Genomic DNA, 14,795 nt, shown 5'->3' on the forward strand with positions numbered 1-14,795 from the left:
TCCCAAACTAAGGCAACTGAAAATTTGTACAGCTATCTATAAAACATCTAGCAATTCATACAGAACCTAGCACCGACCTTTTTTAGTATATAACTTAAATGAAATTTAACTTTATTCAAATATTCTAATTTTGATTTTTTACATTTGCAGAGCCTTCACCGCTTTATGATAATAATCATTATCATGAGGAATGTCTGCGCTGCAATTCGTGTGGTTTGAATTTGACTGGTCCGAACCAGAAGCGTGCCAGAAGGTTCAAGGTATGTGAACACACACTCACACCCACACACACACGCACACAGAGAGAGAAACACACTCACACACACACAGAGCTCATTCAGAATGCATTTACTCATTTTGTGTGCAGGTCATTAAATAAACACTTTGCGCATGAAATGGAAACACGTTTTTGTCTTCGGTTTCTTTTTTCCCTTTTCTTTTTTTTTTTTTTTGGTAGCCACACACAAAATCACATACGCAGATTCACACACACACACACTTACACACACAATGTTATGAAAGTCAATTATGTTGATGTTGTTGCAATGCCCGAAAAAAAGGCGACTAAGCGCGAGTCGCTTAAAGCCGACTGCGCAATACTCTGTTCACAGTTTAATTATAATTAATGAATTATCGACTAACACGGTGCAACTTTTTGCTTATTCGCTTGGGGACTTTAAGACTGTGACGCAAAGGCAGTGACCTTCAAACTGTTGAAGAAAATATCGACATTTGCAATTGGCTTGGAAGAGATATAATGTAGCCCGGTCTAAAAAGGAGCACATCAGTTTGATAACTCTTTTATACTTGGTAACAAAAAAAAGGGAAAAATATATCTTAAGAAACAGAACATATTTCTATATAGAGCTATATGTTAGGGGATTTTGACAAGATTTTGCTTATACTTATGCAAACAGTAGAATAGAATTCTTGAATGCCAACTTTGGAGCAAATCAAAAAAGTTGAGCAAGCAAGAGTTTGTCAGCGCAGCTTAATGACATAATGGTCCGCTCTGGTATGTTTCGACTTTATGAACTACAGTCGTACATGGCTATAGCGACTCGACTGTTGATCAAGAATATATATACATTACGAGGTCGAAGATGTTTGTTAACTGTATCTTAGAAATTACAGAGGTTTCTGTTAGATGGATGCCGCTCTCCATTCTCACCTAGTCCTGTAGATTAGTTTACTCTTTCGTCTTTGACGGCGCTATATGCATATATTCTTTATACAGACAGGGCGACGGCTTGGTTAGACGGACCTGGACACAGCTACACTGAGATTGCATAAAACCAATTTGCGTTTTTTTTTTCTTCACTTTTTTGAACGTGCAACACGTTTGCCTTTGTGGCGGTTGCCCCTTGGCAGTTGCTTAGTTTAAAGTGTGGCGGCAACAAAGCAAAAAGAAAAAACATTAACATGGCATTAACTCTAACTCACAGTCTACCCCTCTCTATCTCTCTCTCTCTCTCTCACTCCCTCTCACTCTCTCTCGCTCCATCTCGCTGACCGTGCTTTTGTGTGTGCTTTCTCCCCAACAGAACCAAATACTGTGCGATCTGCATTTCGCCGACGTGGCCCTAATGGAGTGCTCCGATTTTATGCAACAGCTGCGGAGCTTCAAGCCACAATCTTTGGGCTGTGCGGTCGCCAGGCGCAAGAGCTCAACGACGTTAATATTTCCACTGCCGCCGCAAGCTTGTTCAGGTATGTAGTCACATTTCTTCTTCATTTTCAGCCACGCCACGCCACGCCACGCCACGCCCCCACCCCAGCCCCTCGCGCTAGCCGACGTTCTTTTAGCTCTCCCTCTCCTCGCGTTTGTAAATGCCAAATTGTGCCCAGCAGCTACGACAGCAGCAGGCAAAACCACTGCTCCGGAGTCGAAGCCAGAGCCGAGAGACGAGAGCCAAGAGCCAGGGCCAAATGTGGCCAACAAAGCAGGCATCACTTTGGCCCGCACCCTAATGCCGCCTAACCCAGCCTTACCGCGTCCCACCCACCCAGCCTTGCCCTTCACATATGCGCCACATACTCTTTTAACCCATACCCTGTACACATGTGCTCGGGCGTTGTGGTCTTTGTGTTGCTCTTGGTTACAGTTCACAAAGTTCATGTTATTGGACATGCGGTTAAAATGTGCTATTATACATTGGGCCATCTATGCTACTTGTCAAAAATGCGTGCAGGCCTGCCAACGCCAGATCAAAGTTCATGTTAACTTACAGGCACTTTAATTGCGTTTCACTCTCATAATTTCTCTTGTCAAAAATTGTTTACAAGCAAAGTAAAACGCGAGGTCAATTATAATTATAATTTTAATTAATTTTACTTTATTTGCGCAGCAAAGGTTTTCCGGTGCTGCCATATGCAGTTACAATATCCTGACAGGTGGCAGCACTGTTACACTTTCCTCTTGTTAACTTGTTAACAGTTAGATAAACTACATTTTGCAAGCCAACTCATCCAATACACACTAAAGCAAACGAAAACAAAATTGACGAGCAGTTAAAGCGGGTAAATTAAAACAAGCCCTCAATTAACTGTTAACAGAAAGTTAACAGTTTAAGCTAAATAATTTCATATAACTTAAAGTGCGTTACAATTGAGGCTCTGAAAAAAAAAATACAACCAATCTGCTACGTTTTTCAACACTGTTAGCTGACAAGCAAGTTTGACAATGTGCTATAGTGACTTTTAAGCCGACTGTTAAGTTTTGAAATCTATGTTAAGTATGTATATGTTAAAAAGTTAGAAATTCGCTTCGCGATGTTTTGATAGATGTATTCAACACTCTAACGTTGATTTACAATTAGTAAATTATAGCTTAGATTTAAGCTAAAAATCAATGTAACCGGCATTTACATAATTATGTTTTATTCAAATGTTAAGATAACAGCGAGCCAACATAAGAGCAAACTGTTAGTAAGAGAGCGCCATATCAATTTAAGATTTTAATCAGAAATGCGAGTGCAAACAATAGAATCAATCAGCTGCTTTTAAAGAAAAGGGAATTTAAAAGTCACCTTTTTAAAGCTGTAATAAAAAACCCATGCATATGTGTGTGTGTGTGCGTGTATGAAGCTGCCGGCGCCATCATTATAATTCAAATGAGATTTGCGCGCCTAGCAATATACGCACACAAATACACACTGGCCCACTCACACACACACACACACACACACGCATATTTGCACTGCTTGAGAAAGGGGCAGACATAGAAAAGCGCTTGCAAGTCCACAAGTTGAAGAATGTTTGGCATTTTGCACAATAAAGTTGTTCAAACATATTTCGTGTAGCACACAGACACACTCACACACACACATACCCATACAGACACACACGGGCACACACACACACACACACACAACAAGACTGAGCAGGCATTTACAGCGAGCGAGATGGAAATAGAAGCCGCCATTTTTCCGCTGACATAAACTTTCAATTCAGTTTTCATATTACTTTATTTCCTTTCATATTTGAGAAGAATAATAAAAAATGTGCGAGTGTGTGTTTGTGTGTGTGTGTGTGCGTGTGTGTGCGTGTGTGTGCGTGTGCGTGCAGCCTATTTAATTAAAAGGGTTAAAGGGCAAAAATCAACGTTATAGCTTAAGTTCGCGAATTGCGCGCATGTGACTCACAGATACCCTGTAATTGCTCGAAAATACGTGAATACCCTTATTGAATACCATTCAATAAATGTGTACACATTTTTCACAGGGTATGCGTGTTCGTATTTGCATCCGATATTTAATAGCCTTCATATATGGATGGACTGTCCGCCTGCCCGCCTGCCTGCCTGCCGGCTAGAGGTTTATTCACTGCAATTTTTTTTTCGTTTATTACGAAACTTTTGGTCTGTCCAAACGCAGCTGAGCCGGCTTTCAGTTCGTTTGCCATGCGTTTCAATTATACAATTCCATGCGAAATAAGCCTTTTCGCCTCTGAGCATTAATAGATGGGTTGTTTAAGCAAACAGAGATTCCAGCCGCACACAGGCATACAATTCAACGCTTTGGGGCTCAGATCAAGCGAATTGGGTAAGACGTCAATATCCATAATAATAATAATCCGATTAATTGCAACTGTGGCCTCTTTCAGCCTATGTGTGAATGGGCGGAGGTCGCTGGTCGCTGGGCGCCAACTTTAAAAGCCTTTAAGACTTTTTATGGCAGTATATGATTTTGTTGCATAAAAGCAGCTTTTTACGCCTGCTACCTTCATAAAGAATACCCGACAAAAGGGCCAGACATTATGAATACCAATATCTCTTGATATTGGAGCAGCTCCCAAGAGCGAAACTTGCCCGCTTTCATTATGTCTTCCTTAACAGCAGGTGACGTTTTTTAGATTGCAAATAGCAATCGCTATTCAAGCTTTAATGTGCTTTGAAAGCTTGTCTTATTAGCTGTCAGCTGCCATGTGCTTTGAAAGCTCTTCAAGTAACTTGTAGCCTCAGCAAGTATGCAAGTCCGCATTTAAGACAAGCTTTCAAGATTTTTTAAAGCTCATTAAACAATCCAAAGGACGTAACTGCTTTTAAAGTCTACAAAGTTGAGACAATAATACCTCTTATAAGTTATACACTTTATACTCCACCGGAAAAAAACTGAGAAGCTTTTGCAGTCAATCAGCCACCAAATAAATTTCTAGCGTTTCTCTATTTCTTGCTTTTGCTGCTTCTTTTTAAAATCTACTTCTTCGCTTGTCCGTTTCCATGATTGATCGTTATGTGTCCTTTTCAGCTGGTGTCATTGTGTGCTTTCACCCACTCTTTCTATATCTTTCTCTCTCGGCGTCCGTCTCTGTCGCTTGCATCTCTAATTCATTGCATTCCCATTTGAGCGTACAGCCCTCAACTTGCCACTGGGGCGTGGCATTAAGGGGCAGGGCGTTAAGTGCGCTCGTGTAAAGTGATTTGATGCGTGTCACATTCAAGTGCGAGTGCTATTCTGCTTAGAGAACTGCCTGACATATTTGTGTTCTGCACTTCAGTGCCAAAAGGGAGCAACTGACAACTGCAAATCACACGCTGGCCACACGCACGCACTCGACCAAATGCAGTACGCATGCATTGTCGACAAAAATGATAAAGCAAACTCTTGTTGCTTGCCACACGGCTAGCATAATACCCAAACCCCAACACCGACCCGCAGCCCCCAGCTTGCCCATCCGCACGCCCACGCAACAACAAAAAGTACGCAACACTCATAAAAACTGAGCAACAGCAACAACAATGTATCTGTGCAGTAAATGCTCTTTAACTGTGCTTTTATACCCTGTTATCCATTAAACAAACTACTAAGAACGCAAAAGTCGCGCGTGCCCGACTAGCAGATACCCTCGAGAGCACTGACAGCCAACTAACATTCCACCTTCGCAAACATTCTAGGTTCCTTCTACACATACACACACACACACACACTCAGTTTACCCTAGGGCTGTGCATCTTCTTTGCTCCAGGCTTTGGAAAACGAATTCTTGAACAACATCGGACCTTAAAGTCCGATCTTAATGAAGTTTTTAGCATACAAAAATTTTTAACTAGCAAAGACTGAGCATAAAACTTCAACAATTCGTGCTTTTTTCGCTTTGGGCGGGAACGGTTAAATATTCTGGGTGTGGATAAAAATAAAAGAAGCTTTTTATTATGTGAATCGATAGTTGGAAACATAAGGTGAAACTAGCTGCGATATTCAGATGCCGACCAATATTAGATTTAGCTATTTTTCGTGTTTTTAAGCTAGAGAACCGAGCTCGTCGGAACTATCGAACTATCGATTAAATTCAGAATTCTGTATGACAAATTATTTCGTTTTTCAGGAAGAATTTCATTAAGATGCCAAATTGTGCTCAAATCTTACCAATATCTTGCCACTATATAGCTTATCTGAACTTTTTGTTTTTAACTAAATCTTATTTATTATTCAGAAATTTAATACGCATTAGCTGTGTGTAGGCAGGGATATTAAAGAGCCTCTTTTATGCCCCTTTGTTTAACGAAATAATACCTTTTTTAGATAATTATACCCTGAACCCATTAAAAATGGATAAACAGGGTAAAATTTATTTGTGCAAATGTATGTAACAGGCAGAAGGAAGCATCTCCGACCCCATAAAGTATATATATTCTGGATCAGCATCAATAGCCGAGTCGATCTAGCCATGTCCGACTGTCCGTCCGTCCGTATGTATGAACGCAAGGATCTCAGAACCTATAAGAGCTAGAGACTTGAAATTTTAACTGTGGGTCCTCCTAGTCCCCGCGCAGATCGAGTTTGTTTCCGATATTCGATAACTTGCCCCGTTTCCAAGTAATCGATCAAAATCGATATCGAAATCCTGTTTATTGAGCCATTTCGGCAAATAATATGAGCTAGAGTCACCAAACTTGACATGTAGCTTCAAGAATAGTATATATACATATATCAAGTCCCTCTTCTTTTTTAGCTATCGCCTGTTGGAAGAAGAGGGTTCAGGGTATCCCCTACTCGGGAGCTCCCGACTAGAGCCTCTTACTTGTTTTTTATTTGAGAATACGTAGAGGCATTAAAAACGTAACTTGCAACCAGCTCAAGCATTTTGTGGCTTTGAAATTCTTTGCTTGATTACCCTTAAGTTTTAACTTAATATAATTATTTTCTGTCCAACCAGTTGAGTTATTAAATTGAATTTATTTAGTGTTTAAAAGAGAATTCAATTTGTAAACAGGGCACATCTCTTAGTGTAAATGGCTTAAGCCTTTGGGCCGAAAGTCGGCGTTAAAAGACAAATTTAGGCCATTCCGCATGGTCAGCGCAAAACAAGAAGGAGCCAAATGCCAGTGCACATAAAAATAGATGAAATTATGCAGCAAATAAATCATTTAGAATGCTGAGCCAAATAAATACGCATACGCCACGTAAACGGCGGGGCACACAGCACGTTTATGGCCCAATCGCGGGCCACAGTTATAAACACGTATTATAAGCCGCCTCAGCCCTCTGTCAAATAGATACGCACACACACACACACATGGATAGATAGATAGAGCGAAAGAGAGAGGGAGAGGCATGTGTGTACGTGACAATTAAATTTATGAAACTCTATACGAAAAACCCCCCAAAAAAAAAAGGCCAAGTCCAAGTCCAAGTTCAAAAGCCAGTTCAGAAGTCGTCCGGCCGGCGCGCCCTGTCTCGGTCTATACGCGATGGCAAATGGGCGCGTGACTGCTGCCAAGATACGCCTAACTTGGCCCATTAGCAGCCAGACGAGCCATATCTGGCAATGAGGTGCGGATCAAGTAGCACAGCCAACAGCCAACAGTCCACAGTCCGCATGGGAATTAGGCTGTCAAATGGAGCGCCAAATGGAACTAGAGCGTAGCCAAAGAATACAATCATGTGCAGAACCCATACCCAACAATGCAAACCCCAATATATATAATCCCATTTGACAATTAAATCGGCGACAAAATCAGCATGTCTATATATATAAAATATACTCAAGATTATTGAGGTCAGAAGAGCTTGGCAGATGTATCGAAAGTTCAGTTTCCAAATATATATATTACAATATTTAACAAGCTCAAATCAAGTAGGCGCACAGAAATTGATTGTGGAATTCAAATTGAAGGAGTGTCGAAATAATTATGGAATAAAAAATCAAATTCGGAATCTTAGAAGCATTAGAAATCAAAACTTTTGTCAAGCATTTGGAACTAGAGAATGTGCGCATTTGTTAAAAAAACTATCGAAAATTTTTAATGCCAAGACAAGTCGGGAAAAACAGAAGCACTTTGTTAGGATTCAGAGAAAATAATTATCAGGAATTTAAAAAGTGTATTGTTTGTTTGAATATACAATCTTGAGTACAAATCATGACTTAAAAGTCAGTCTCTGCCTGTCAGTCAAACAATATAATTATTATTATCAGATAATTATCTGAAGCTTATATAATGCAAGTTTCTATGATGCAAATCGTTTCTCAAGCAAACCACTTCGAATCTCCATCGTATAAAAAGACTTCAAGTCTGCTGCCTCGGCTGGTGGCCGGCCTCCCATGGTGCGAACGCGATGTCCGCCTAATAAAGGTCGGAGATCAGATCAACTTCTGCAGCAGCCGCTAAGCCAACAAGCTGCTGCGGTCGCCAGGGTCCTGGCTAAGCCCGTCACAAACAGACGCTTCCAACAGCCTTGCGACCTACTTGCTGGGCGAATCATTTGAATGCCTCACAGTATTATTTCATGTCCCCCCCTTCCCCTTCATTGTAAATAACCCATTGTTTCAAATGCTCCTAAATACTCCTACAAGCTACAAAACTGTAATCTAAGCCGTAGACAAAGTCTATAATGTTCTGTATGTGAAACGAAAAATACTTGCGAGGGAGACTCAGTCCTAAAAATAAGTTGTCCCCAACCCTTGGATTCATCCAAACACTTTTGGTAAATGCCAAATTTGGGTAGAGATCAAATTTAGCCCGCGATTTCTAAATGAAAATTTGCAATAAAAATTGAATTGTTTTAAAAACATGTTGAAAACAAAGGATAAGCCAAGATTTGAACCAAAACAAGTTCACAAAACGGAGTTGAAACAGAAAACTGGTTCGCTTAAGATAGCAAAAAAGTAATCTAAAAAAGCTTTCCAAATAGTTAACATACACGTATGTAGCTTTTTAAAAATCGGTCGTTTACGGAAGTTCGATGCAAAATTAGTTAATCTTAAATTCCGTTTACTGTGCTTTATTGCACGTATTATATTGGCCTGCCTTTGCCTCTTGCCTGCCATTTACATTTTAATATGCATTATTAGCTAAATAATTGCATGGGAACAATTTTGCGCAAACAAACTACCTTCAGGCGATGGCCTCACCCCCCCCCCTCCCCCCCCCCCCCCCCCCCTCCCCCCACCCTCTCCCATTAGCCACGACTACCCACGGCCTGCTTGCGCGCCTGTCACTTTGCCATTTAGCGATTGTTTTCATGCCGCGCCCCGCATTCCTTTTGCCATAATAAATTCAAAAGCAGACACAGCAACTCAGCACGGCAAAAAAAAAAAAACAAAAAACCAAAACAAAATCAAGAAAGTCTCGCCAAATTCGGCATGCCGAAATCAAAATACCCTTGCAGAGCCTTTTTTGTACAAATAATCTAGAAACTTTCGAACGATTCTTCTTATGTTGGGCATATCATATAGTCAATAGCTAGAAAATGATAATGGAAAAAAAAAAAAAATAATAAATTACAAGTGAAACAGATTTGATTGGACGAAGAAGAAGGGTATAAATACTATATGGCCCCTAAAAATAAATAAAATGTGTTCCCATTTTCAAGCGATTGTTGCCGAAGTTCGATTATCAATTACTTGAAATTAATTCGAAATATTTAAAAATACCAGAAAAAAGGCTGCTTTGCATATGGGCCTACATATTGGACCTCTGCCAAATTGATTTCAAAGAATTTTCTGGCTTAAAAAAGATTTCAATTAAAACCAATTCAGATTCAAGCAAGTTTGTCAATACCTCTTGTTCCTTTGACAGCTTTGATTACATCATCATTTACAGGGTATTTTAAGCAAAGACACGACAAAATTGAAATATAAATTATTTGGCTGTCGCGTCCATCCATTTGTCAGCTGTGCGTTCTATTTGTTAGCGCCGCTTCGTTTGCTACCTTCTGATCAGCGTGTCGCAACAACAACAACAGCAACAACAACAACAGCAGTGCCGCACCCCCCGCCGCCGCCCGCTCCCCTCGCCCACCACAACAGTTGCTACTCTCTGCGGCTATTTTAATATTTTAATATATCCTGGCACGCATCTCATCTCATTATTTGCGACACAAAATGCGGCTTTTTATGAAAAATGATTTTAATATTGCGCGCAGATTTTCCCACTTCGAGTTTTCATATTAATTTATGAAAGAGGCTTTGCCTGCTGCCAGCGATTAATTAATTGCCAGGCATTGTCTGCCTGCCGCTGGCCGGGCCAAGACCAAGATGGCCAAGATGGGGCCAGCTAAAACTTATGAAAACTTATGCATTGTGCTGCATGTTGATTGCATTTTCCGGGCGCCAGTAGTCAGCTGTTCAGCTTTTCCGAATTACAAATTTTAGCCGCTCTCTGCGCATGCAAAATCTATTCAATCTCTTTGACAGAATATTTTAATTAATTTTAGCTGGCGCACATGAATCCAAAAGCTCTGTGCATTTACATTAATCCATGAATTGATAATGCACTGTAAGAAAACCCTAAGTGCATAAATATAAATAACAAACATATTATATTCACATAACAATTGAGTGTTAATTTGGGTGTAAAAACATTTTTGCATGTTGAATTTATTTAGAATTAAAAAATTGTATTTGAATATTGATTCAATAAATGCATTTCTGTAATCCGACCCCATTTGCATGGAGCCTAAATCAATTATTTATGTTGAAATTGCAACTATTTTTAGCCTTTGATTTCTATGTTAGATGTTGGACGAGCATAAATTCAATATCAATGCCGTTTTGGTCCACGCTGCGTATGCGCAATACTGAGATTTCAATGCAAAAAATTGCAGCGCAAGCCAAATATATTTATTTATCATTCTGATTTTGAAATTTCAATTGAAGTTTGCAGAGAGTAAAAAGCTAAAGCATCTATGAGATAGCTAGCTAAATAATACGAGCTGATCCATGTTTAAATATCAAAGCCAAACTCTTCGTTAACTTTCCAACATTGTGAGCAAATACTTATAGATTACGAACTAAATGATATTTGCCACAGTTAAGGTTCGGCGTATAATTGAATCTTATAACAATCGTACTTGACCCGCTTATTTCATTTAGGGCAGTGGATTTAACGAAACGTGTGAAACACAAATGAGTTTTCAAAAAGTTCTTCAAAAATAAGTTTAAAGGCAATCGGATGATAAAGTAAAAAGTATCACACAGTCGTTTTACCCGATTTTTCCACAATTACAAGTGGAAATTGCCAGCACAAGCGTTTGCCCCGATTAATTCCACGCCTACGGGTGGAATTTCCCATCACAAAAAGTAATTACAGTGCAAACGTCAGCTTTCTGTCAGGACAAACAGTTTTATATGTAGAGATACATGTTGTAAGGCTATTATTCTGTAAAGCCCAGTTTCATGGAAACTCGGGTGACTTCTTCAGAGGGGCAACTAAAAACAAGTAAGAGGCTCTAATCGGGAATTCCCGACTAGGGAATACCCTGAGCCCGCTTTTACCAATCCCAGCAGCTCGCGCTAGATTAAATTAATAAATAAAAAGGCAAGTGCGACATGTTGGTTAAGCTGTTGCAACAGTTCAATTGCAAGGTTTTGACATATTAATTATTTTGATTTGAAAATTAAACAAGACAGGAAATTTAAAATGCTTTTAGTCTATTTTCGGTACAGGTGTTTATCTCTAACATGCCCCCGCCAGCCTCTTGCCCGGCTCGCTTATCTGGAAATGCGTGCGTGTGTGTTTTTGCAATTATTGCCGCTGCTGACATGACAGAAACAGTTGCCGGTTTTGTAGGTAGAATCTTGCCACGCCGCGGGGCAAGTGGCTCGTGTTCGATTATGAAGCACGTAGCACGGAGGCAAAAGGCGAAAGCAATTAAAATAAAATCAATAATAACAAATTTTACTTTAACGCTCTCGGACGTAAAGTGACAGAAATGTATGGTAGATAAGACAAGTCAAAGGCTTGTCTCGGCGTGCCTGCCTGACTACAAGATACCCTGTAAAAAGCCAACAATTGCCTTAATGTACAATTCCGAAATCGAATTCTTCGATAACTCTCGTATTTATTGGCCGAGCGTTAACAAATATTCAGAGATAGAATGCCAGAATGCCGTGAATGCGCATATATATGTTTTGTGGGAAATCGATATTTATCGAATTTGTTATCGAAAAATAAACGATAATCTTATATAATATACGATAACCTATACTTCTAGCTGAACTGTTTTATGACTCTTGATTGGGAACCGATATTTATCGAGAACATACATTTCAGGAAGTCAATCGATATTTTACGACTGCCTACCTTCAGAAGGCACCAGAAAATGCATATACTTATTAATAATTCGGCGATCTACCCGTTTTGGCTCACGCAACGTGTGCAGGGTATGACAAGGAAATTTAAACAAAGTTCGTTAAGTTTTATTTGTTGTCAACAATGGGCAGGCTAGGTGCTAGGGCAGCGACCAGCCCAGCTGTCGATGCACGGCAAGGGCATTGCTTATCAGCTGTTCCTTGAAACGCCAAATGTTGTCGTCGCGCACCGGCGGCGGCTCTTTGAGCGTCTGCTCGATATCTGGCTCCCGATAGTGCTGCATCTGGCCAATGGCGGTGGGCACATCGTGGGGGCCGCACGCCGCCCGCCAGCCGATCGGAAAATGATTGTGCACCATGGTCACATAGGCAGTGGCATGCAGACACTTAATGGCCGAAATCGCATCCAAATGCTGTGCAACGCGTTGCACATGGCGCAGCATATAGAAGCTAGCTGGCGGCGTCCCATCCTGCGGCAGCTCCCTGGAGAAGTAGACATTGCGAAAGCATAGGCTGCATTTGGCAAAACAGTTTTCATTGCTCTCGCTCTCGCTCCCGCTCTTGCTGTTGCTGTTCCTGCTGTTGTTGGCCTCGAACAGGTCGACCAGGGCCGTCCAGTTGTGCAGCTTGCCCAGCGGCATGATTACCTCATCCACATCGATGACAGCCAAATAGTCAAACTCGTACATATTCCGATAGAGGCAATCGTTGTACATGAGCACCTCGTTTAACCGCCTGCTCAACCCGTAATTGGCCGCCGGCTTTGGGTGGCCCTCGAGCAGCCTGAACGGAAGGAGCTGGAGCAGGCCATCCTGCTCCGCATAGTGCTTCAGTGTGCGCATTGTGTTTGGCAACAAAGTTTGGCCGCCCAAATCGTAGGCGATCACACGTTCGGCGCCCAGCAGACGCATCAGCTCCAGCCATTCGACAAAACGCTCCGACATGTCCTCGGTGGGAAATTGCAAATCCTTGACGCAGACACCGAATCGTGTCGAACGTCGACGCTGTGGCGCCACAAAGTGCACACGGAGCGCGTTGCCCGGCCGCGCACAACGATCCTCAAAGACCAGGGACACCAGCTGGGGCACACGATGGGCCCGGGCGGTGCGCACCAGCGGGCAGGTCATCATCACTGGATACACATGATCCGGTCCATAGCCCCAGCTGTCGTACCAGCCAATCACTTGCGGCTCCATATCCACCAGCTCCGGCCAGGCGCTATGCTCATACCACAGCTGGCAATAGGCACGCTCGAAGGGTCCCAGTAGGCTGCTAATCATGCCCAGCAGCACGACGCTCGGCGTCGTGTCCACGGCCAGCCGGCGATCGTAGTAGGCGCTCAACAGATAATAGCTGACATTTCCGCCCCTGCTGAACTGATAGTACTGATTCTCAGTGTGCAGATCCTCGAAGCGCGGATATGGCGCACAGTGCTCATTGAGCGACCAATTGCGAGCGGAATTCGCGCGCAGCAGCTGCTCCAATTCCAGTGGCTCGTTTGTTGGCTTCGTTGGCTTCGCTGCCTTCGGTCTGTGCTCCGGCGGCGGCGCTGAGAGATTCAGTGAACAATCGTTCTAGCCATTGCCCTCAATTTGCTTTCCAGCCACTTACCAGGTGGTGCTCCATACACAGCACCAGCGCCAATCAATTTCGCTGCGTGCCTGACTCGGCCGGTTGTTATCCTCTCGGTCCGATTCACCAGCGACAGCAGTTTGATGCCAAATGCGGCCAGCAGAAACCAGGCGACTAACTTAAACCATAGCGACAGCTTGAACACCTTCATTGCACAATTGCGGATCGCTTATGATAGGCCCCGGCCGCAAAAGCAACTGTAGCGGCGGACTCCAAACAATTAGCTGCAATTGTTAACAGAAGCTGCAACAAATATGCCGCTTACTTAGACAACAATATGAGAACTTAGAACTGACATCAAGAAAGTAAGAATGCTGTACGCGGCAGTGTACCACGAGCAGATACCCTGCACCTAGCTACCTTTACAGCTTCGTTCATGGAATGCAAAATAGCAAAATTTTCTTCATATATTGCTAAAGCTTTCTTCAGAGGACAAGCTAGTTTTTAAAGACATCGCAAGCCCTAATAAGAAACTTTATGTTCTCTTAAATAACCTTTTTTGGAACGGAAAGGAATAATGAATGAGCCCAACTAATTTAGAATTCGCTTAAATACCCTAGGCATTAGACATAACTCTTGATGACTTTTTCGATCTTTCCGGACATAGACGATATCAACTTCATTGAAATTTCTCGTTTAATATTGATAAGCTTCTCGCCAGATCGAGTCGCAAAGTCAATCGCCTAAAATCGAAATCCCCTGTTATCGATAAATATCGGTTTGGTGAAAATGATCAATCAGACTGACGATCGATCAGCCAGACGAACGAACAACTCTATTATGGGCATCATTGAGTCAAATTTTAATGGGTATTGCAATTACTTAGTGAGCAACATGAATTGAATTGTTTGACTAGTTCTGCCTCGATGTTTCATGACGGCAAGCTGTGTCTGTCGAATACATCAAATTTATAAATAGAACACAGATACTTGGCAACTAGTTTATCAAGATCTGTAATTTATTACAGTCAGATAATATTAAGAATAAAATATAGAATGAAACGAAATGCAAGTGGAGCAGCAGCCACACAACAAAACGAGTGGAAATGAAACAGCGCTTATACAATATACTATAATAAGCGCACAGGAACGAAATGAATACTTGCAGTCGATAGCCTTGAACACGTTATC

The 14,795-nt window shown here is 41.7% G+C and overlaps 3 protein-coding genes across 5 annotated transcripts in view; 1 reads left to right on the plus strand and 2 right to left on the minus strand.

Annotated features, from left to right (window-relative positions):
- rsh (radish) overlaps positions 1 to 14,795 on the plus strand; it is a 142,674-nt gene that overhangs the window by 98,326 nt on the left and 29,553 nt on the right. For all 3 annotated transcript variants that reach the window (XM_064699280.1, XM_064699278.1, XM_064699279.1), the window contains exons 6-7: positions 151 to 260; positions 1,545 to 1,710. In XM_064699280.1, coding sequence (XP_064555350.1) covers positions 151 to 260; positions 1,545 to 1,710 — 276 coding nt within the window. The remainder of the gene's footprint in view (positions 1 to 150; positions 261 to 1,544; positions 1,711 to 14,795) is intronic.
- hep (hemipterous) overlaps positions 9,135 to 14,795 on the minus strand; it is a 57,207-nt gene continuing 51,546 nt past the window's right edge. The window contains exon 9 of the mRNA XM_064699284.1: positions 9,135 to 9,184. Within this exon, the coding sequence (XP_064555354.1) occupies positions 9,156 to 9,184 (29 nt within the window). The 3' untranslated portion in view covers positions 9,135 to 9,155. The remainder of the gene's footprint in view (positions 9,185 to 14,795) is intronic.
- On the minus strand, positions 12,120 to 13,871 carry LOC135440279 (uncharacterized). The gene is made up of 2 exons (XM_064699363.1): positions 13,645 to 13,871; positions 12,120 to 13,582 (listed from the first exon to the last, which is right to left on the minus strand). Exons 1-2 carry the CDS (start codon positions 13,814 to 13,816, stop codon positions 12,174 to 12,176), a joined length of 1,581 nt encoding a protein of 526 aa, XP_064555433.1. The 5' UTR covers positions 13,817 to 13,871; the 3' UTR covers positions 12,120 to 12,173.

This window comes from Drosophila montana, unplaced genomic scaffold (genome assembly GCF_035044405.1).
Source record: "Drosophila montana isolate Dmon_TW-CO22-7 unplaced genomic scaffold, ASM3504440v1 contig_920_1, whole genome shotgun sequence".
Classification (NCBI taxonomy): Eukaryota; Metazoa; Arthropoda; class Insecta; order Diptera; family Drosophilidae; genus Drosophila; species Drosophila montana.

Bases quoted from the DNA above. Each gene is read 5' to 3' on its own strand.
- LOC135440279 (XM_064699363.1), bottom strand. From the start codon at position 13,816: ATGAAGGTGTTCAAGCTGTCGCTATGGTTTAAGTTAGTCGCCTGGTTT. The intron at 13,583-13,644 runs GTAAGTGGCTGG...TGAATCTCTCAG, and splicing joins TGTGTATGGAGCACCACCTG to CGCCGCCGCCGGAGCACAGA.